The 22792-nt window shown below is 55.6% G+C and overlaps 1 protein-coding gene across 1 annotated transcript in view; it reads left to right on the plus strand.

Annotated features, from left to right (window-relative positions):
- Nucleotides 1-4449: 4449 nt before the first annotated feature.
- Nucleotides 4450-22792, plus strand: part of SDC3 (syndecan 3) — a 39489-nt gene continuing 21146 nt past the window's right edge. Inside the window, exon 1 of the mRNA XM_037990818.2 lies at nucleotides 4450-4760. Within this exon, the coding sequence (XP_037846746.1) occupies nucleotides 4623-4760 (138 nt within the window). The 5' untranslated portion in view covers nucleotides 4450-4622. The remainder of the gene's footprint in view (nucleotides 4761-22792) is intronic.

Here is a 22792-nt window from a genome sequence, read left to right on the forward strand (position 1 = left end):
TGTGTACTAAGGGCAGGGGCATGGCTCTGTGAGACCCACACACAGGCCAGGTCCCTTGGGCAGGCAGGAGGCTCCCCACGATGGAGGCCCCCTGTTGGGGGGAGGCCAAGGCTTCTCACCGGTCACCCTGGCCCTGCCACAGGCCTTGCAGATCCTTCCCCAGTGAGATTTCTACTCACTGGGGCACCAGATGGCCTCCAAGTCTCCCCAGGTTCCCCTAGGAGGACTCTGGGGTCCTCCCGATCTGGAGCCCTCTTGTCAGAGCCCCGTTCCGATTCCTCGGCTTTGGGGGTCACTGACCTCCAGGACTGCTGTCACTTGGATTTTCTTAGAAGCAAGCCTGGGCTGTGGCCTCCATCCTGACTCTTGGGCAAGACCGGAAGTTGTGATGGGAGATGGTTAGGGTGGGGAGGGAGGAGGATGGAGACTTGTTTTGCAAGCCCTGTGATTGCCTTGAGCTGAGACAGCACTTGTGTTTGGGAGGTCTGGTAAGGATCACAAAGTCCCCTCTGCCCACGGAGGCAGCTCAGCACAGGGTGAAAAGCCAGGGCTCTATCATCACCTCAGAGCCAGGGCTCTGTCATCACATGGTTCAAATCCTGGCTGCCCTCCTCCTGGCTGTGTGACCTGGGACAAATTACTGAACTCCCGCGAGCCCTAGATTCCCCAACTGTAAAATGGGACGAAGTAGAGAGCAAGCACACGGATGGGGCTCACTGTGCGCCAGACTCCAGGGCTGGCAGCTCATTTGGTCCTCACAGTAGCAGCCCTGGGAGGCGAGTTTGCTTGTTGGGCCCAAATCACAGGCCTGTGGGAAGGAGTAAATGAGGGTGTGTTTGGCTCAGAACAGTGCCTGGCAGGTAGTAAGGCCTCCATCAATCTTGGCTCTTAGGATGCCACGGGACTGTTGAAGTCCAGAGAGCCAGTTGGCTTAACCAATCCCCTGGGGGACACGTAGAGTCAGGTGACAGCTACTGAGCACCTACTGTGTGCCAGGCTTGGGCGTGCCACTCTGAATAAGGCGTCTCAGGTTCACCTGAGTGGAGCTCAGAGATGCGGCGGAGGCCTCCCCAACCCTCAGATGCTTGGTTAGAGCTAGGAGGCCCTGTCAAGGACAGAGACGGCTCTGACTGGGGTGGGGGTGAGGTGGAAAGGTTGAGATGCAGCTACTAGGCATGCCTTTCGGGGTTCCCCAAGGGCCAGACTGCATCTGAGTATGTCTGCATGTTGGCGTGTGACTATGTGAATCCCCTCAGTGACTCTAATTCATTCATCAAACGCCTCCCAATACACCTCTGGGCCTGGCATTGCAGTGTAACTGCTGGCTTGGGTCAGGATCTCAGCTCTCACTGCCAGTCGTGCTGCCTCGGCATGTCTCCTATCTTCTCTGTGCATTTGTTTTTCATCTGGAAATGGGGCTAATGTGAGTGTGCATTTGAGAAAGCAGTGCCTGGCCCAGAATCAGCTCCACTTGCGCTCTTCTATAGCTACTGTTCATTTGAGATACTGAATGCTCCCACTTTGGAGCAAGACAGACAGTAGGGACTGAAAGCAGGGTGAGGAGTGCAGGATGAGTGTGATCAGGATGCCAACAGGACAGGACCAGGCCTGATCACTCAGAGGACATCAGGAAGACTTCCCAGAGGAGGCAGTGTGTATTCTAAAGGCCAGAGGGGACTGTGAGTATTGTGCCAGGAGGAGGCAGCAGCAGGTGTCTGTGGGTAAGGTTATGGTACTGTGAAGGGAGACCCTGAGTATGTGGGGATGTGGTTCAATGCACAAGGAGGCCTGGGCGAGGGTGACTGTGCGGATGCCCTGTGTGCTCGAGGGCAGGCAAATGTGTGCATCTGTGAACCCCAGGGAAACCTGGGACGGGAGGGGTGGGGGAGCAAGACGAAAAGGACCTTCATGGGCCCAGAACTGTCTTAGTTCTGGCTGTGACCAGTGTCTTTGAAGAGCAGCAGGTGGCGCTCCTGGCCTGTCCAGACCAAAGATTCTCCACTGCCCTGCCCCACCCCCACCTCTTCCCTGGGGTGTCAGGGAAGTAGGGTTGCTGCTTCCAGAAGTCTCAGAGCTGGCAGGAACCTCTGAAGATGGGTCATGCTCACTGCCCACCTTACTCATGGAAACCATCCTAATGGTCTCCCTGCTAGATAGTTCTCCGAGCCTTGAATACCTCTCAAGACAGGGTACTCACTGCCTCTTAGAACTGCCACTGCTGTCTGTGACCAGCTGACATCTGGCTCCTCATAATCCCCACCCTAACCCTGCCGGCCCTTTGGGAGCACCTCAGGATTGGTCTGTTCCTGGGATCTGCTCAGTCCCTCTGAAAGGCGATGTTATCCCTGCATCTGAGTCCTTTCCTTTATAAGCTTCATCCCACCCACCTTCGTTGAACTCCATTACAATGGCAGGGAAGAGCTCATGTAATCCTCACAACCTGGCACTGGCCTGGCACACAGCAGGCACTCAATTTATACTTGCTAAATGAATGAATGAATGAACTCTGTATGGTCATTATCTCTATATCACAGTTGGGAAATTGAGGCTCAGAGAGGTTAAGTCACACATCCAACACAACGCAGCTCATAACTGGCAGAACTGGGATTTGAACCCAGGTACTTGGCCAACCCAGAGCCAGAGCTCAATTCCAAGCTGTGCTACCTCAACAGAAACCAACTTCTCACCTTCTGCTCCCCATCAGATTCTCCCTGCCCATCTCCCTAAGGTGCCAGTCAAATTTGGATCGAGCATTGATGTCATGCCAAAGATTTGAGAATTCCAAAAGATTTGAGAATTGAATTTTCAGAGGCTGGGACCTCAGAATTCCTAGTTGGAAAATCTCCCTGTCTTCCCTCTCCAGGATCCCTGTCAGAGGGTGGTGAGCTGGCCTTCCATACCCTTTCGGGACTGGGCTCTCCATCCTTCCCGGGGAGCCCCTTCTAATTCATCTCTACTTCATGTTGAGTTGACCTTTGTCCTCTGGTCCTCCTCCCAAGGGCCCTGCAGGACAAGTCCAGTTGTCACCAACATCAAAAACCCATGGCTGATCCCCCAGAGTCTCTTCCTCTAGGCCTGCCCCTTCATTCATTCTGGTTTTGGTTCCCCTTTTCTTGAGGGAATTGTTCCAGTTTCAACTCAGTTTCACTCCTATTTTCTAATGGCAGGCCGTAAGCTAGGTGCTGGGACACAGGTGCCAGAGAGGAGAGTAGCTGAAGGTAGAGACATCCAGCCAGCTGTCATCAGCAAATAACCTCTTCTCGCTGGCTCTCAGCTTCCCCACCTAAGAAGTGGAGACATTGACAGCACCGACCTTATGGGGTTCCTGAGAAATGATATAAAACATGAAAGTGCTGGGCACCTGGCATGTGGTCAGGGTTCAAGAAATGTTTCACTCTCTTCCATCTTGCCCCAAAACACTTGGATGGTGGTAAGCCCCAGTAAATGGGAAACACATTCATTGATTCAACAAATTTGGATTGAGCATGGATGTCATGCCGAGCCCTGTGCTGGTGTTGGGGAGGTAGCCGTGAACAAGACAGACACAAACCCCTGCTCCCGCTGGAGCTCACACGCCCTTGGAGACTTGGAGAAGTAAGTACAGAGTAGGGTATGCCGCTGGGGATGAAGGTGAAGGGGGAAAAGGCACCGTGACCACACAGGGTGGAAAGACCACCAGCACTAGAGACTGCCACTCAGAGATGTACTTTTCTCACCACCCTGCACAGGAGGGGGTGGTCCCATTCAACCGTGGGGGATCTGAGACTCAGAGAACTGGGGGCCTTGCTGGAGGCGCACAGCTGGTGTGGAAGCAGCTGCGCTCAGGTCTGCATGGCTTTTCCTCTGCAGATCCACAGTGACAGGGCCTAGAAGTGACCACCCCTATGGTCCCCTGGGGAGACTGAGGCCCAGAGAGGGCCGGGCCCTGGTCTGAGGTCACACAGCCCCTGGGTGTCCTGGAGGCATGAAAGCCTGTGGTCTTGAACGACCTCTGGCCCACTGGGTGGACTGGCTGAGTGTGTGAGGGTGACGATGGGAGTCCGGGAAGAGACACGTGCGTGGAACCCCACAGGGGGAGGCTGCAGATGAAAACGCCTATGCGACCCTCCGCTCGGCGACTCCAGGGAGCCAGGCCCGGGCTCTGGCATCCCACGCGGGACCCTTCCCTTCTACCTAGCACGGCGGCCGCGGAGGTGCGTCCGGCGGGCTCCGCGCCCTCCAGCCCCCGGCTCGGCGAGGCCGGCCGCTCGCCCGGGTGTCCGGGTGCCCACTCGGCAGCGTGGTGCTCCTTCTGGGTGGGGGCGGGGGCCGGGCCTGGGGCCGGAGGGTGCGGAGACCGCGGGGGCCGCACTGGGCCCGCCCCGCCCCGGCCCCTCCTCCCGCTCCGCCCGCGCTGGGGGCGGCCCGGCGGCGGCGGCGGCGGCGCACGCTTCCTGCGGGCGCGGCTGCTGTGGGCGCGGAGCTGCGAGGCGGAGCCGGGCGGCCGAGCCGGGAGCCCGCGAGCCTAGAGCGCGTCGGTCCAGCCGCCGGGCCGCGCCGCCGCCAAGCAGCCGCGCCGCGCGCCGCGCCTCGGGAACAAAGGCTCCTGTCCGCCGCCCGCCGCCCGCGCCCGCGCCGCCGCCATGAAGCCGGGGCCGCCGCACCGCGCCGGGGCCGCCCACGGGGCCGGCGCCGGGACCGGGGCCGCGGCCGGGCCCGGGGCCCGCGGGCTGCTCCTGCCACCGCTGCTGCTGCTGCTCCTGGCGGGGCGCGCCGCGGGGGTGAGTGACATGCGCACGGATCCCCGCCACGGCTCCCCGGGGCCGTCCCCCGCGCGGGGTGCCGGTCCCCGCCCGCGACCCCCGCCCCGGGACCCCGCTCCCTCCCCCCGGGCTGCCTCCCCCCGGGCCGCGGTCCCTGCCGCCCCTCGCCCCTCCCCCGAGCGCCCCTCTCCGCACCCTGCCCCCGCCGGAATCTCCCCCTAGCTGGCATCCGCGGGGAGAGGCCGCCCCCGCCGCCGGTCATCTTCGGGGGGCGCATCTCTCCTTCCTTTTGGGACCCCTCCCCAGAGGGAATCCCGGGTGGGAACCCGATCGCGGATCCTCAGCCCTGCTCCCCTACCTCCCAGTGGCTTCGGGAACTGTCTCCCCGGGGACGGAGCGGGGACCCCTGCGCTGGCCTGGGAGGCACGGGAAGGGCCCGGCGGCGGGCTGGGGGTCGCCGTCCAGGCTGGGTGTGTCTTAGGGTGGGAGTGAGGCTGGCTTTTGCCTCGTGGGTGTGCCCAGACCGTGGCCACTTTTTGGGAATCGGGTCGGTTCCCCCTCCGAGGGGAGGGTGTACATTTGGTTTTTCCCAGGGTCGCGGCAGCCGGCCAGGGCAGTGGGCCCGGGAGGGGGAGGTGAAGGTGGAGGGTGACTTGGTGAAGGTGACCTGAGGGGGGAGTGAGGGTGACCCTGTGTGTGGGCGTGTGTGGCCACCTCAGTGAGAGGTGCAGGGACCTGTGGGGCGTGTGCAGGTGAAGGATGTGTCTGCCACATGGGTAGATGCCAGCGTGCCCTCCCGTCCATGGTCGTGGGAGGGTGACCCATTGTGCATGATGTGTGCCTGTGCCCAGGTGGGCCACTGTTGGCCATGGCCGTGTGTGCCTGCAGTGGGTGAGGGTGTGTGTACGAAAGACCTCTGTGGTGGGCGTGTGCTCGGACCCCTGAGTGTGTGTGAACACACATACCAGCGTGTGCATGCAGGTGCATGGGGGACCCTGGGCATGGGACAAGGACCCTGAAGGGGACCAAGCATGTGCAGGTGGAGGTGAGAGTATATATGAGGTGACCCTTGAGTATCCCTTTGAATGACCGCAGCAACCATGCTTGGTCCCAGCTCTGTCAGGGAGGGCAGAGGAAGGAAGGACCTCATCCCCCTTTGAGGGACTCAGGTCTCAAGTGAGTTCTTGTTGGATAAGTGTCCAGATCCCGGCCCAGGCGGGCTGAGGATTTCTAGGTCCAGCCTCCAGGGTTGGTTCCAGGAGCTATGCTGTCCTGCATCCCCCAGGCTGAAAAGGACCCAGGCCTCTCAAGCAACCCTGGGTGTCCAGCCAGCCTCTGCAAGTCCCTTCCCTCTTCCAGCCTCAGTGGGCCAGTCAGTAAGACAGCAGGAGGACAGGCAGGGGCTCCAAGCTTGCTTCTCTGATGGCCAGGCCCCTCCTCAGTCTTCCCCAGCTAGGGGGCTGTCAGCTGGAGGGAGGGAAAGTGTTGAGTGCTGACCGGTGTGAAGTGCCTGCTGGCCAGGATGTCTCATTCCCAGCTCTCCCGGAAGTGGGGTGGGAGGAAGGGGTCCCTGGGAGGGATAGAGACCCAGCACACCCTAGAAGCTGGGGTTGCCTTCTCAGCCAAATTTCTGAAAGACCATCCTTAAAATCAAAGATCTGGGAATCACACGACGCTGGACTCCAATCCTGCTACCCCCACCGATTCATGGCATGGTTTGGGCAGGGCATCTTACTTCTCTGACCCTTGGTTGTCTCTCTGTGAAATGGGGCTAATGACACCTTCCTCAGATGGCAAAAATTCAATGAGATGACTGACGAGTGTCCCGAGAAGGAGCTCAGGATTCACGTGGTGTGCACATGAATGAAAGGGGCTCAGGACAGAAAGCTTTAGATTTGGAGGCCAGGTGGAGCGCTGAGCAGGCCACTTTCCTTGCTGAATAAGGCTAACAATTCACACTTCACGAGGTGGTGGAAGGACTTAATGACAGCATTTAATAACCTCACGCACAGTAGGGCCTCGCAAGGCAGGTGCCCTGAATCTGAGAGGTGCGGCTGAGACCCAGTGTTGGGTGGTAGATGAAGCAGACCCCGAGAGTCTGAGCCCAGAGGCTGAGATGGTGGGTGGGGCCTGGGCCAGGGCAGGGATTGGGGTTCCTGGTGAGGTGGTGGGAAGTAGAATGTCCTCCAGGCTTCACATCTTCCCAGGGGTCCGGCTGTCAAGGAGGGGCATCATCCCTCTGGTCCTCACCTGGCTTGGGAGGAAAAGGGTTAATGGGTGGTACCTGGTTGACAGGGTTCCACACCACATGGGGAGGGCAGTGCCTGCAGCAGGAGGGACTGAGGTTAGATCAGAAGACGGGAAGCTCCAGGGGTGGCCTTGGTAGATGAGCAGTGGCTGGCTCAGGGCAGGGAAGGGCAGGGAAGGGCAGGGACATGATGACCTTTGGGTTGCCTGCGTGCGTGCGTGCGTGCGTGCGTGTGTGTGTATGTGTGTCTGCATATCTTCGTGTCTTTCAGGATGGGGATAGCAGGGATAGCAGGCCTCATTCACACTGCAGATGGTGAATTGTGGTGTGTGTGTGTGTGTGTGTGTGTGTGTATGTATGTGTCTCCTGGCATCTCCTTTGAGGAGTCCCTCTTCCGACAGACCACGTGACCAGGACTCTGAGGGACATTTGCCTTTAAGGCCACCTCAGCTACTGTACTTAAGTCACCACTCAAAGTTTTGGAGTGTGAGGATCCTGAAAATGTTAGCTTTTGAAACATGTTCTTTTAAAAGTCCAGGACTGGAAGGGATCTTAGGTGTTAGTCTTGTTTGAATACTCCCAGTGATGGAAGACCACTACCTTGTGGCTGTGTGACCTTGTGAAAGTTACCTAACCTCTCTGTGCCTTAGTTTCCACCTCTTTAAGACGGAGAGAATGCGAGAATGGAAGGGCTTAATTTGGAAAGCTTTTAGCCCAGTGGCTGGTACCTACTAAGTGCTCAAAAATGTGGATTTCTTGTTCTTTTACAAAGTTGCTGTACTGTGGTTGGGAAGGTGGGAAGGGTGGGAGGTGTGTGTGTGTGTGTGTGAGAGAGAGAGAGAGGGAGAGAGAGAGACAGAGAGAGTGTGGGGGTGGGGGCGGGGGCGGGGGCAGGGGAATTAGTAGGGAATTCTTTTGAAGTCTCAGCCCCAGGCCTGGTGGTTTCCATTCCCTCCTCACCCCGTTTCAGGCATCCCTGCTCTTCTCCCCTCCAGGCTCCCCTGGGTGACTGTGAGCCTTCCGTTACCAGGATGAGATTGTCTTCACCAAAAAAATGGAGAGTTGGGGGCCCCTGGGCTGTTCTGGGCCAGGCTCTTGGGTGAACCGTCTCCCCTTCCAGCATGTGTGGGGGACAGGCACAGGGACACCACAGATGTATGCTGCCTGTTAGCTCCCAAGGTACCAGGGGCTCTGGGGACAGACACCTGCTGTGTGATTTCCAGTAAGGGATTTCTTTCTGTCTCAAAGTCCTTGTCTGTAAAATGGGGACAGTAATGGTGTCAGCCTCACAGGGATGTTGTGATTTGGAAATGAGCTGCTTGAGTAGACTGAACACACCGGCCACATAGTGAGCTCTCAGGACATGGGACCTTTCTGGGACGGAGCATGGATGGGGTCAGGGAAGCCTTCCTGGAGGAGGAGCGTTTTGAGCTAAGCAATGAAAGTGGTCATCACGTGACACTAGGAGGCTATAGCCTGCCCTGACCCTCAGCTTTCTTACGTGTCAACTGGGGGCAAATACTTGGCTTTTAGAATCATTACTGGGGGATGTGACACTATCCTCATGGCAGAGCTGAGATTTGAACCTGAAGCCTCCTCCTCTCTGGGGAGGAGTGAGCACAATGCCTCCAGTGGTGAGTTCAGTGTGTTGGGGGTTGGTGCGAGGTGAGCTGTGCTGGAGAAAAAAGTAAAAGAAAGCAACAAACAAAAAATGAAAAAATGGCCTTTTGAAACCCATTGGCTCCTCCCACCTCATATAAGGGGGCATAGGGTCCCTGAGGGGTCCGGGGCAGCAGGAGTGGTGGCAGTGGCGGGGAGAGCAAGGAGGGGCTCATCCCAAGAAGGAGAGAGAGGTCACGTTTACCGAGAGTCCTACCCACCAAGCACTTTACATGTATTGACTTATTTCATCCTTATGATAATCTTTTGGTGTAGGAGTTATTAGAATCCCATTTTGTTTTATTTTATTTTATTTTGAGACAGAGTCTCCCTCTGTCGCCAAGGCTGGAGTGTGGTGGCATGATCTTGGCTCACTGCAACCTCTGCCTCCTGAGTTCAAGCGATTCTCTTGCCTCAGTCTCCCAAGTAGTTGGGATTACAGTCACCTGCCACCACGCCTGCCTAATTTTTGTATTTTTAGTAGAGATGAGGTTTCACCATGTTGCCCAGGCTGATCTCAAACACTTGACCTCAGGTGATCTGCCCACCTCAGCCCCCCCAAAGTGCTGGGATTACAGTCATGAGCCACAGTGCCCGGCCAGAACCCCCATTTTTACAGATGAGAAAACTGAGGCACAGAGAGGCTCAGTGACTTGCTGAGAGTCACACAGCCAGAAGTGGCAGAGCTGGTTTGAGCCAGAGCCTGACAGGCTAATGGACCTGGGCTGCAGTCCTAAATTTACCCTCTTGCTGTGTGATCTTAGGCAAGCTACTTTACCTCTCTGGGGCCTCCCTACCCCCTGGATTATGTCTGCATTAGCTACTGTTTAGTAAATGCCTGCTCTCGTGGCGGTGGGGAGCGGGGGGTGCTGGGAGGGGGGTTGGTCCCGTACCTTTTCTCACTTAATTCTGCCATAGCCCTGGAGGTCGGTGATGCTGTCTCACCATGCGGGAGGGATTGGCCAGCGCTCTTCCTCCTCTACTGCCTCGCAAGGCTCTGTAGTCCGTAAAAGCAGCTACTCTGAGGGCTACCGGGAGTGTGTGGGGTGGGGAGAGAGAGCTTTATAAACTGCGAAGGGCTGTCAGCAAGATTGTGTGTGCATGCATGTGTGTGTGTGTGTGTGTTTGTGCGTGTGCCTGCACATGTGTGTGCAGAAGGGGTTGATGTCTGGGTCATGTGATCAGGGCACAGGAGAGGGCAAATGTTTGGAATCTCAGGATGAGAGGAGTCTAAAAAGCCACCATAAGCCCTGATATGTGCCAGATGCCCCCAGTGTTGGCTGAGTCTGCAGAGGTGACCAGGCCTGCCTTTAACCCCCTCTGGCCCTTATGTTCCTCCTGCCCCATCTCTGAGCACTGGCCCCGTTGCAGCCAAGATTCTCTCTGGCCTAATAGTGATTGAGGCTTAGAGATAGGGTGTGTCTTGGTGGGGGTCCCCCAGCTGTCAGGAGCGATGTCAGTGCTTTCTTGATAGACCTTGAGCTTCCTGGGCAGGCTCGTGGCTGCCATGTTTTCTCACTGAACCCCCAGGGACCACTCTGTGCTTGGCACAGGCTTTAGTGAATGATTCAGAGGAGTGAATGAATGAATGAGGGAATAAAGGAATGAAGCAAGCCAGGACTGTGAGCTATGGAGCTCAGGCGGGGAGCTTGCATCTTTTCCTGTGTAGGTTGGTTGGGGACAGTGAGGCTGGCAGAGTCCTGCTGCATGCAAAGCATGTGCCCATGGGCTGGGAGGCACCAGGGGACTGCATTGGGTGGGCCTTCGGTCTGAGGTCTGAGTGCCAAGGCACTGCCACCACCACATCTGGGCAGGACCGAGGGACTGTGGCTCTGGGCTCCAGCCCAGCTGCTTGGATCCCTGTGATTTTGTGTCTCGAGGGACAGGGTGGTCAGAGCCAGGAGCTGCCCAGGCCCCAAGGCCCTTGCTCCCATCATCCCCCCCAAACCCCTGTCCCAGCAGGGAGCAGGGTCTGGGCTGGTCCCGGACTTCCTGACCCATCTCACTGGCCCCTCCAGGTCTCTGTCCTAACATTACATCCTGGGAACATCAGGCTGGCTCTTGGTAAATATTTGTTGACGGCACCCCCCACACCCTCACTCCCCTTGGCTCCCAGCCTCCCCAGATTCCAGGAGGCCCGGTAGCCTTCACTTCCGGCCCCCCTTTCGCCATGGCCAGAGGGGCAGCCACTCCCCTCCCCCACTGGCCAAGCCCAGTCTCAGCGCCAAACAGGAAGCTGTGATTACAGGGGGAGCCTGAGCGGCCATGGCTGAGGGCCCAGCAGTGGGGGTGGCCGTGGCCCCGACAAATGATCTGGCCCTTTTTTTAACCTGGCTGCTGTGGGTGGAGGGCAGGGAACGCCTATGCTGGCCTTTTATACCAGGTGGAGAGGGTTCTACAACCCCTATTACCCCAGCTGGCTGAGGCCTGCCTTCTCCCCACCTCTGGCCTTGGTGCTATGTCTGTTTTGTGGTGTCCCAAGCCTGAGGGGGCAGCTTGAAGTCATGGAAGGAGCAGGGATCCTGGAGCCAGCTGGTTCAGGGTTGAAACCCTGGCTTTGTCACATTCCTGCTATGTGACCTTGTTGAGTTCACCTAACCTCTCTGAACCCACAGTCTCCTCTTCTTTAAAATGGAGCTTCAGGGTTGTTTGAGAATTAGTAATATAAAATAATAAAGTAAATAAAGTACTAAAGTAAATAAGGAGCAGGCTGCAAATCTTGCTTCTGCAAATCTTGTTTTTTTCCATTCACCTGCCTTGGTTTTTGTTCTTTTCCTGTCCTTCTCTGGGTCTTACTGAAGAACTACTGCTTGGAGGTGAGGAGCAGTGTTTTCTTTTGGAGAGAGTGGGAACTAAGTTTGAATGATCATGGATGGCCTGAAGGAGAACCCTGGGGGTGGGGGTACCCTTAGAAGGAGACCATGGGCTGGACTCCTAGTTGGAGCCAGCAGGACTTAAGTCAGATTAGAGGAAGCACATTCTAGGGTCCATGGTGCTGAGTTTCTGGGGGGCTGGTTCTCCAGAGCTGTTGGGCAGCCTGCAGTCCATCCTGCATGATGACTCTTCAGGCCCTTCCAGTCCTGGAACTCCAGAGAGGCCTTGTTATTTGCAGCTTGAGCCCAGGACATGGTGAGACTGGGTGCTTTCCATTTTCCTCCCAGCCAGGGAGCATCTCGGCTGTATTCTGTCTGTCACATGGGCCCTGGCCCAGAGTGGGTGACTGTTGATGTTTACACAGGACCTCAGGGGTGGAGAGTCCTAGAGAGATGGCCAACCCTACAGCCTGACATCCCACAGCTGGTGGCCCAGCCACAGCCCGGGGCCTTGCCCATGGATTGGGGCTGGCTCTCCAGCCTTAGATGGTCCCACTGAGCCTCCCACCACTCTTGGGGGGCTAGTGAGATTCCCCTTATTTAGAGGAAGGCTCAGAGATGTTAGGACACCTGCCAAAGCACACACAGCCAGGAGCTGGTGGAGCCTGGTGTTCATTTGCCCCTTCTCGTACCCTGGAGCCCCTTCTGATCTTGTCATCACATGCCCTACAGAGGCAGGGTTTTCTGGCGGTGGGGCTGGGACTGGGGATAACACTGACTTGGGCCTTCATCCTTCTTCTGGGTGGGGGGCCATGGGCTTCTAGGCTGCTGTCTGGTGCTGCTTCACCCTGGGGTTAGCCTTGGCCCAGGTGCCCCTAGAGATTCCTGTAACCCCTGCACTGCCAGCTAGGACCCCCCGCCATCCATCCTGCCCTCCCCCATCCATGCCCGCCAACCCAGACTTTAATGAGGGTAATTTAGAATCAATCACCAGCGGGATCTGGGAAATCTAATTGCAGCAAACTGATTGCCAATTGGATTGCCGGCACCAGGGGGCTGCAGGCGGCTCATTAGACCTGTCCCACTCCCTGGGCTGGGGCTTGGGGGGGCTCTGTGGGGGATTCAGGGCCTGAGTAGACAAGGCTCCTGGAGAGCTGGGGGGAGGTGGACTGTTGTTTTGGGAGCAGGGGAAGGGTATTTTTGCCGGACAGAAGCCATACACTATTCCCTGTCCAGGCCCGCAGTTGCAGTGTAGGTGCCTGTGTCAGTCTTTACCCTCTGTCATCCACCCCTTACTCACTGCCCCCTCCTCAAGGCCTGGCTGCCATTGTAGGGGGCGGGTGTCTGCAGCTGCATCTTACCTGGTTCCTGACTTCAAGATGCTCCCTGTGTCAGGGAGACAGACACAAACACAGATGATGGCGAGGATGAAGATGACAAAGACAACGGCCAATACTTACCACTGCACGCCATGTGCTAGGTGTGGTTCTAAGTGCTTAACATACTTTATCTCAGTGGGTCCTCACCATGGCCCTGTGAGGCAGGCATGGTTATCCCATTTTACAGATGGGGACACAGAGGCCCTGAGAGGTTGGGCAGTGTGCCCACAGTGAGGCAGTTAGCAGGACTCTGAGCCTGGAGCCTGGGTGCTTACGGAGATGCTCGTTCAATGGTGTGGGGAAAAGAAAGAGCGATCAGATTGTTACTGTGTCTGTGTAGAAAAGGAAGACGTAAGAAACTCCATTTTGATCTCTCTTTCTTTTCCCCACACAAGGGCATTAGGCAGACGTGTGGGCTCCTGCATGGGCGCCAGTCTTGATTGACTGCGTTGCTCACTCAGCAGACATTTACTAAGCACCTGCTGTATATGAAACCCTGTTCAGGGGGTTGTCAGTGTTTAGTTGTGTCATGTGTGTTCTGTGTCTTGTCTGGCCATGTCTTGCTTCAGGCAGGTTTATTGGCAGCAGGTGCATGTGCTTTTGTGTGGTCTCGAGGGGGGAGCTGAAGAGAAGCAGGGAGGAAGCCCTACCCGTCCTCCCTGACAGGCCGAGCCCCAGCTCTGCCATTAGAAGTGGGTGGATTTTGGCCGGGCAAGGTAGCTCACGCCTGTAATCCCAGCACTTTGGGAGGCCAAGGCAGGTGGATCATGAGGTCAGGAGTTCAAGACCAGCCTGGCCAAGATGTTGAAACCCCATCTCTACTAAAAATACAAAAATTAACCAGGCGGTGGCAGGTGCCTGTAATTCCAGCTTCTTAGGAGGCTGAGGCAGAGAATTGCCTGAACCTGGGAGGCGGAGCATGCAGTGAGCTGAGATTATACCACTGCACTCTAGCCTAGGCAACAGAGCACGACTCTGTCTCAAAACAAAACAAAACAAACAAACAGAAAAACAAAAACGAAGAAGTGGGTGGATTTGGCTGACTCTTGACTCAGCCTTAGTCTCCTCTTCTGTCAAACGGAGCCAGTGATCCCTGACCCGTTAGGTGGCAGTGAGGAGTGGCAGGAGGTGCAGCTGGTTAAAAGGAACCTGCTGCTGGGTGATGGCTTTTAATTATTATATATTCCCCAAGGTGGTTATGTCTCAGAAATGAATCTGCCACTAGCTTGTCAAGTGGTAGTGGGCAGCGTTTTCCCTCTCTGGGCCTCCACTTCTACATCTGTTAAATGGGAAGAGTGAATGCGGTGACCCAGGGGCCCTTGTAGTCTTCAGATTTGAGGAACTATCAGAAAGACTTGAGGCCAGAGACGACAGGGGCCTGACCTAGGTTGGCCCGGTGGGGAAGGGCAGGCAGGATGGCTGGCCTGGGTGGGGAGGGGAGGCCTGCTTCCTTCACGTGGCTTGTCTGTGGTTCCCCCTGGGCCGGGGTAGGAGGCATCTCTTTCCTTGCCCATCACGCTGGGCACCACCTCCCTCCCTGAACCCTGGAACATGATCATCAGTTCCAGGCTAGCTGGGGGCTGGGCAGGGAGTTCAGTGCCTGGATCCTTATCCCCACTGTGCTACTGTTTACTGATGACCCCTCTGTGTCTGGTCTCAGCAGAGCACTAGGGACCCCCAGGGGGCTCAGCTTGGTCCCTGACATTAGGAAGCTCTCAATTCTGTGCGGGAGTAGGTCAGGGAATGAGAGGTTGATTTGGACCCCGAAAACTAGGAAGGCTCCATGGAGGAGGCATCCTTTGTACCAGGCCTTGACAGATGGCAGCACATTGATAGAGGGGCTAGGATGGACAAAGTCTGAGAAGTGGGGAAGGTCTCAGTATATCAGGGAGCTACCACATGTGGAGAGGGGAACACACCTCCCTTGGCGGCGAGGGGTCACTGCTGTAGGGGGCCGCCCTTTCTGATGCCTTTAAGAGACAGTCACCAGGTACCTCGTGGGTGTCTGGCCCTGTGCCTCAGTGTTCTTGGGCTGAACAGTTGAACCCCACAGGTCCTCCACATGGAAGACCTCACTGACTCACAAGGTGGTCTTTGAGTCCAAACCAAGGCACAACCTACTGTCGTGCAGGTACAGGGTGCTGCCCTTCTGTCATGAGGAGGTAGCATGAGATGCCAGAGCTTGGAGGTGACAATATTGAGTTCTGTCCATTGAGTGCCTGCCACACACAAAACACCCTGCCAAATGTCTCATCTGTAAACAATCCTTAGCCATATGAGGGAGATACCATTGTAATCTTCATTTTACAAAAGAGGAAATCAAGGTACAAAGAGGTTAAATAACTCGTCTGAGGTCACAGAGCTAGTAAGTGGCACAGCTGGGATTTGAACCTGAGCAGCCTGCCCCCAGAGTCCCATCTAGTACATAAGCACTGCCTCATGCTGCCATGTGCATTGCAAACTGTAAAGTGTGGTACCCCTACAGGATGAACGTAGGGCCAGTCAGGCCTTGCTAGGTACCAGAACTTGAGTGGCTGTTGTCGAGCAGGACCTTTCCTGGGACTTTGGGCTCCTGGCTTCCACATGGATCTGTTTCCTGCCGCACGTTTTCTGTCTATATGGGGCTATGGGCAGAGGCTAATCCAGGTTGGGGAAAGATCAGATGGCTGGAGAGGATTTCAACTGGAAGGGCCCTTGAAAATACTCTTGTCCAAACTGTTCACTGTTCCAAAGGGGACACTGAGGCCAAAGCATTGATCTCAAGTCATCATTACAGAATCTTCTGAGATTCTGTAATTCAGCTGTCTTATATGACATTTGGGGAAGCTGAGACTGAGAGAAATATAACGATTTGCCCAAGGTAACACAGCAAGTTGATGGCTGAGCTGGGACTAAGAACTCTGTCTCTGACTCCTGGGCAGGGTACTATCCCCTGTACTGTGTTTCTTTTCTGTACTTGACTCTGCTCTGTCCAGAATGCAGGCTCAGCTCCCCCCCACACCCCTCTTCCAGGAATCCTTCCTTGACCACCCCAGCTGCAAATATGCCCAGTATTTCCTATGCCAAATTAATTCCTGTCAGTGCCTTCAATGTGCTTCTCCAGCCTCATCCCTTTGCCTTCCAACACTTCTGGTTTTTTGTTTTTCGTTTTTGACATGGGAGTCTCACTCTGTTGCCCAGGCTGGAGTGCAGAGGCATGATCTTTGTTCACTGCAACCTCCGCCTCCCGGTTTCAAGCGATTCTCCTGGCTCAGCCTCCTGAGTAGCTGGAACTACAGGCCCATGCCACCATGCCTGGCTAATATTTTTGAATTTTTAATATAAACGGAGATTTACTGTGTTGGCCAGGCTGGTTTCAAACTACTGGCCTCAAAAGATCCATCCACCTCAGCCTCCCAAAATGCTGGTATTACGGGGTGAGCCACTGTGCCCAGTGTGTACATCCCACACTTCTACCAGCCATCCTGAGCACAGAACATACCACTGTCTCTTTTTTCTTCGTGCCTACCTGTGTGCTGTTCCCTCTTCATGGACTGTTCCTTTATTCTTCAGTGAACTCCTACTCATCCTCTAAAACCCAGCACAGATGTCCCCTCCTTTGGGAATCCAATAATGACCCCTCCTACCAGCCCCCAAGCACAGTGAGACACTCCTCAGCCCCCTCTCTCCTGCCTCCCTCTTCTAGGTTCCCAGGTGCCTCTTCTCCAAGTTAGGATTCTTTGCCAAGTCCAATTCTGTTATTTCACTTCATAGTGTCTGCTTCCCCACAGGGTTACATTGTTACCACCTTGGAGCTCTCACTTGGATACATTGTTGCAGCTGCTAATTCCCCATTACATCATCTCCCCCCCAACCTTCACACATGGTACTTTGTTACACTTCCCCAAATTCTGACATTGCTGCTTTGTTTCTTTTTCCTGCGTTCAGGCTCCTCACTCTGTTTCACTTCTAGTTCTCCCCTGTTGTCACACTTGGTCCTTTCTCCCCAGCCCCCGCTCATGTGACCCCCAAGACTGGGAGAAGAGGAAAGTGGAGCCTGGCAGCAGGGAGCAGTGGGCACGAGGGGATGTAGCCTTTCCAGCCCCAGTGAGCTGTGGAGGTGCAGGCAGGGAAGGGTGCCCTGGAACCTGTTTGGCTCCGTCTTTCTGGAGGGTGGACGGACTGTGGGCTTGGAGGCTCAGCCTTGGTTATGAGGAGATCTTCTCCTCTCCAACCTCCCTCCTCTCCAACCTCCCTCCTCTCCATCCTCCCTCCTCTCCATCTCCTCTGCTGTCTCTGCTCAGCCCCCCTCCCTCCTTCCCACCTCCCACCCTCCTCCTCATACTCCTTCCTCCCCCCTGCTCAGCTTCCCTAGAGGCCCTTATCTTACTCCCTCACTGGTTGGAACCTCCCATCTCCCTGGCTGTGACTCACCAGGGCCAGGACCTGAGGGTTCCCCTTGGGGACAGGGGTCTCGAGGGTTGAAGGGGTAGTTAGGACCAAGGCTAGAGGAATTCTTGATTCTTCTTTAGTTCCTTGCCCTCCTGGCCCCAGAACTCACAATTGCCTGCATCTGTCCTTCCTGAAATGGAGTTTTGGGGCAAAGAGCCAGGAATCAGCCCTGGCCTTGCTGTTCAGATGAGGAGACTGAACCCAGAGATGAAGTGTGTCTGTTCAGGGTCACTCAGCAGTGAGAAGTAGAACAGCTCCCCTGGGGCTGAAGCCCCTACATGGCCTCTGGGAGCTGAGCCCTGGCTGGCTGGATCCTATTCTCATGTGAGCTGGGGAGCTGGGGGGCTTGTAGGGACAATCTCAGATCCAGAGGGAGCTCAGCTGTGTCCTGAGGGATGGTCTGCAAGGCTGCAAGCGAGGCCAGGTAATCTTTTTTCCACGTGGAACTAAAGCCATGTTTCTGTTTAGGACTTTAGTTTGGGTTAGGGGTTTGCACGTGCCTGCAACATGTGTGATGGCATGTTGCTGTATGTCTGTGCTGATGCGTGGAGCCCTGGTGTCTTTGTAGGAAAAAGTGTTTGTATCCTATGCCAGAGGGATCAGGAGTCCCCCAACTGCTGTCCCTCCCCCTGCCTCAGCTCCAGGGGCTTCCCCCCAGCACTGTGGATTAAGGAAGTTGGGAGACTCTCTACCTTGGGAGGCTCAGATGCATACTTACAAATGAAGAAACGTGAACCTGTGCAAATACCCTTGTCCTGTGCACACATGTAGAGACAGAGACAGGGACACACATACACTGCCATGTGCACAGGTACCGCTCGGAGACACAGCTCTCCACACTCACGTGAACACACTCAGACGCACACAGACATCTAAGCCACTCCAGACAGCCCTAGGCATACACACATGGATGTACCTAGACATAGACACACGCCCAGAAACACCCCGAATGTGCTTGGATGTGTGCATGTCTGTGTACACTCATACATTCACTCACACACCCACACACATATCCACACACTCGCACACACTCTCACCCCCCACACTCACACACACTGTCACCCACACACATTCACCCACACACTCTCTCACACACACACTCTCACCCACACACACATTCACCCCCACACACACCTACACACACTCACGCTCACATACACTCTCACCCACACACACTCACCCCCCACACATGCACACCCACACACTCTCACACACATCCACACACACACATTTTCACACATACACACGCATCCACACACTGACACACACATCCTCACCCCCCCCACACACACTCTCACGCACACGATCACACACACAATCACACACACTGTCACTCACACACACACCCCCACACTCACACTGCTGGGGCTCTGAGCTACCAAAATATGTCTGTCCTTAATCCCAACTCTTAATCCCAGGGTCTAGGAGCCCAGGCCAGAGGGGCAGCTGGTCATCTGGCCTCGTTAGAGGTGATTAAGGCAAGAACAGTGTGTGTGGTGTGTGTGTGGAGGGCCTCAGAGCTTTGTTTTCTGCCTGACCTGACTCCCCCACACCCTCCACTAAAAAACCAACGTTGGATTCCTTCGGAGATTCAGTTGTATGTTATTTGCCAAACTGGATGCCGGCAGGCTGGGGGCTGGCAGGGGAGGGAGTGTGGCTGTGCCCCTGAGGAAAGTGACAGCTGGGGTCAGAGAGGCCAGGAGACGCGGGTCCCTTTATTTCACCGCCTGCCTGGGGAAACCCTGATCAGAGTCTTCGGCACTAAGGCCGCGTGGGGATTCTGATTTCTCGGGGGATTCTGTTTCTTTGAAGAGAGTGTTTCTGACTTACGGGAAAATGATGCCCAACCAAGAGATCCTGAAGTTGAGGCCCTGAACAGGGAGGAGGGGTGGTCGCCTGGGACTAGGGTGGGATGGGGACTCCTCCATGAGGAGGAGACGCCTGATCTGGGCATTGAGGGCGCTGGCTCCCGGGACATTTGGACATTTTTGGTTGTCTTAGTAGTGGACGTGCGGCTGGCATTGGCCAGGTGGGGGTCGGGCTGCTAAAGGGCTACAGTGTCCAGAACAGTCCCACTGGCGGAAAATTGTCCTGCCCAGACATCAATAGTGTTTCTTTTGACAAATGTTTGGTCATGAGACGTGGGGGGGGTGGGGGGCTCCTGGTGGGGGGGGCGGGTATGGACCATGTCACAGAGGTGAGACTGTCTTTGTCATGCAGCGGGAGGGAGGAACATTCCACACTGTCCGGGGCACTGTGGAGGTGCACAGAGATTGCACGGGCTGAGTCCCCGGACCCTGCACCTTCCTCACCCTCCGCACTTCCCTCCCTTTTGCCTTTCCATGTTTAGAGGGATGAGTGTCCTGTGTTGTCTCTAAGGGCATGGCCGTGATAAATGGTGGAAAGAGGGCGTTTGGGCATTAACCCAACTTGGCTCTTGGGCTGGCCTTGCCCTGGTGGAGGTCCCTGTAGGGGAGGGGGCCACACTGCCGTGACTGTGTCCCTAATGGCAGCAGCTGGGCTTCTGACCCTGCCGGGGGAGGCTCAGGGAAGGATTCCTGGTGGGGAGGATGAATCAGCTGAGTTTTGACTTGGACTTGGACTTTGACCTCTGCGTGTCAGCTGGGTGAACTTGGGCAGGTCACTGTACTTGTGTCATCCTCTGAGCCTGTGTTGTCCTCCATGAAGCTGGAGGATGACTGTGGTGCTACAGGGTGTTGCAAGAGCTAGGGCTTACTTGGCACAGAGTCCAGCACACTGCTCTGCCCACAGGCTGCTGACTAGTTATGGTAAATGTTGGGGGAGTGGCCATGAGAGCCCACCATCACCACAGAGGTGGCAATCACTACCCATCCTTGTCCTGGGTTTGGGGAACAAGACTGTGTTCTAGCAACAGCCACTTGCCTGATGTCCAGTTTTGAGTCCATCTTTTCTAGCCCAGTTCCTCTCCCACACGCACTATCTACTGCACAGCTTTGGTTTCTCGGCTAGACTGTTTTAGATTCATTCATTCATTCATTCCCTGGGGGCCTGGGGGCCTGGGGCTAAGGCTGGTGGGCAACCTTGCCCTGGTGGAGCTCCCTACAGGGGAGGAGGCCAAGCTGGTGTGACTAGGTCCATACTGGCAGAAGCTGGGCTTCTGATCCTGCCTGGGGAGGCTCAGGGAGGGATTCCTGGTGGCGAGGGTGGGTCAGCTGAGACCTGAAGTAGTTTGGGTCAGGGAAGCCACGTTCAGGTGACACATGAGGAGTGGAGGGCAGGCCTCATCCCTGGGCTGCAGGAGTCGGGGCCAGGGCACGCAGGGTCTTTGAGCCCTGGCAGGTGTTTGGACTCTATCTGAGCTCAGTGGGGGAGAGGAAGAGCCTGTGGCTGTGTGGAGGAGGGGCTGGCGGGATACCTGGGGCACACAGGACCTGCAGGAGACTGGAGGAGGATGTTAGGGGAGGTGAGCACAGGGTTGTCTTTGGCTCTCTGCACCCCATTCTTGAGGGTCAGGGGGTCCTTGTTGAGTTCTTGGCCTCCTCACTCAGGATCCTTTGTGGTCTCTGCCTGGCAGTCTAAGGCACTGCGAGGCCTCCTCCCTTCTTTTTTTTTTTTTTTGATGGTGTCTCACTGTGTTGCCCAGGCTGGAGTGCAGTGGCACGATCTTGGCTTACTGTGATCTCCGCCTCCCGGGTTCAAGCCATCCTCCTGCCTCAGCTTTCTGAGTAGCTGGGATGACAGGTGCGTGCCCCCACACCCAGCTAATTTTTGTATTTTTAGTAGAGATGGGGTTTTACCATGTTGGCCGGGCTGATCTCAAACTCCTGACCTTGTGATCCACCCACCTCGGCCTCCCAAAGTTCTGGGATTACAGGTGTGAGCCACCGCTCCTGGCCTCTTCCTCCCTTCTTAGTGGCTGAGAGATCAAAGTCTGGGAGGCGAAGCCAAGGTGTCGAGGCTCAAGACAGGGCCTAAGGGGTTTTAGGCTTCATACCTGAGTTCAGCCAGGCAGGAGAGAGGGAGTTAACGAGCACCTTCCAGACAAAGGCCTGGTAGCTCCAACCCAGGCCTAGCCCGGGACAGTCAGGCCTCTGCCCGAGAGTAGAGTGGAAACCACCTGAGGGGCTTGGCGGTTGCCAGCTGTGCTGGGCAGGGCTGGTGCTTGGGAGCCAGGTGAAGGTGGGGCCAGGGTGAAGGATGGGGCCTGAAGAGGCGCCTGTCCTCAGAGTTGCCTTAGACAGCCATGGGGACAGAGGGCAGATGGACTTGAGTTTAAATGCAGACGTGTTTTACCACTGGGACCCTGACAGGCTCTGCCCCTTCCCTGGCGGGGACATATCCTCATGCCTTTTCCTGAGGGCAGCCAGGGACCAGGCACATGGTCAGAGGGTAGGGTGGGGCATCCAGAACCACTGAGGGCTGCAGTTGGAACACTGAGGTGGAGGATTGGGGATGGCAGCCAGCCTGGGTCTGGAGTCCCTGGAGTCTCTGAAGGCTCTGGGCTGAGCCTGTCCACCTCCACTGGCCCCACCTGACAAAGTGGCCTTTGAACAGCATAGAAGAGACAGTTGCTGAGCTGAGCCTCTCCTACTTGTGGTCTACGGAGTAAACGTTTGCCTCTCTGGGGGTGGGGGCTGTGGGGGCTTCACCTGGGGCTTGGTAAGGTGTTCAAATGGGAGAGGAAGTGAGCAGGGCCAAGACAAGCGTGTTGTCAGGATAAGGAACACTGGGCTTCTCTGGAGGACCTGAACTTGAGTCCAGGTTCTGCTGTGTGACCCTGGGCAAGTTTCTCATCCTCTCTGAGCCTCAGTCTCATATTCATTATTATTTTTGAAACAACAGCTTTATTGATATATAACTCTCATACATCTTGCCCATCTAAAGTGTTTAATTCAGTGGTTTTTAGTATATTTGCATAGTTGTAAAACCATCACTAATTTTAGAACGTTTTTATCACCCCAGAAAGAAACACTGTACCCATTAACAGTCGCTCCTGTTTCTCCCCAGCCCCTGCAGGCATAGGCAATCGCTCATCTACCAGCCCCTGCAGGCATAGGCAATCGCTCATCTATTTTCTATCTCTCTGGATTTGCCTATCCTGGACATTTCATATAAATGGAATATTATAATATGTGGTCTTTTGTGACCAATTTCTTTTACTTAACATAATGGTTTCAAGGTTCAGCCACATTGTAGTATCAGTATTAGTTTATTTATTTGTTTATTTTTGAGACTGAGTTTTGGTCGTGTTGCTTAGGCTGGGGTGCAATGGCATGATCTTGGCTCCCTGCAACCTCCGCCTCCCAGGTTCAATCAATTCTGCCTCAGCCTCCCAAACAGCTTGGACTACAGGCACATGCCACCACACCTGGCTAATTTTGTATTTTTAGTAGAGATGGGGTTTTACCATATAGGCTGGTCTCTAACTCCTGACCTCAGGTGACCCTCCCATCTCAGCCTCCCAAAGTGCTGGGATTACAGGTGTGAGCCACCATGCCCAGCCTCAGTATTAGTTTTTTTTTTTTTTCTTTTGCTGAA

Source organism: Chlorocebus sabaeus, chromosome 20 (genome assembly GCF_047675955.1).
Source record: "Chlorocebus sabaeus isolate Y175 chromosome 20, mChlSab1.0.hap1, whole genome shotgun sequence".
Taxonomy (NCBI): domain Eukaryota; kingdom Metazoa; phylum Chordata; class Mammalia; order Primates; family Cercopithecidae; genus Chlorocebus; species Chlorocebus sabaeus.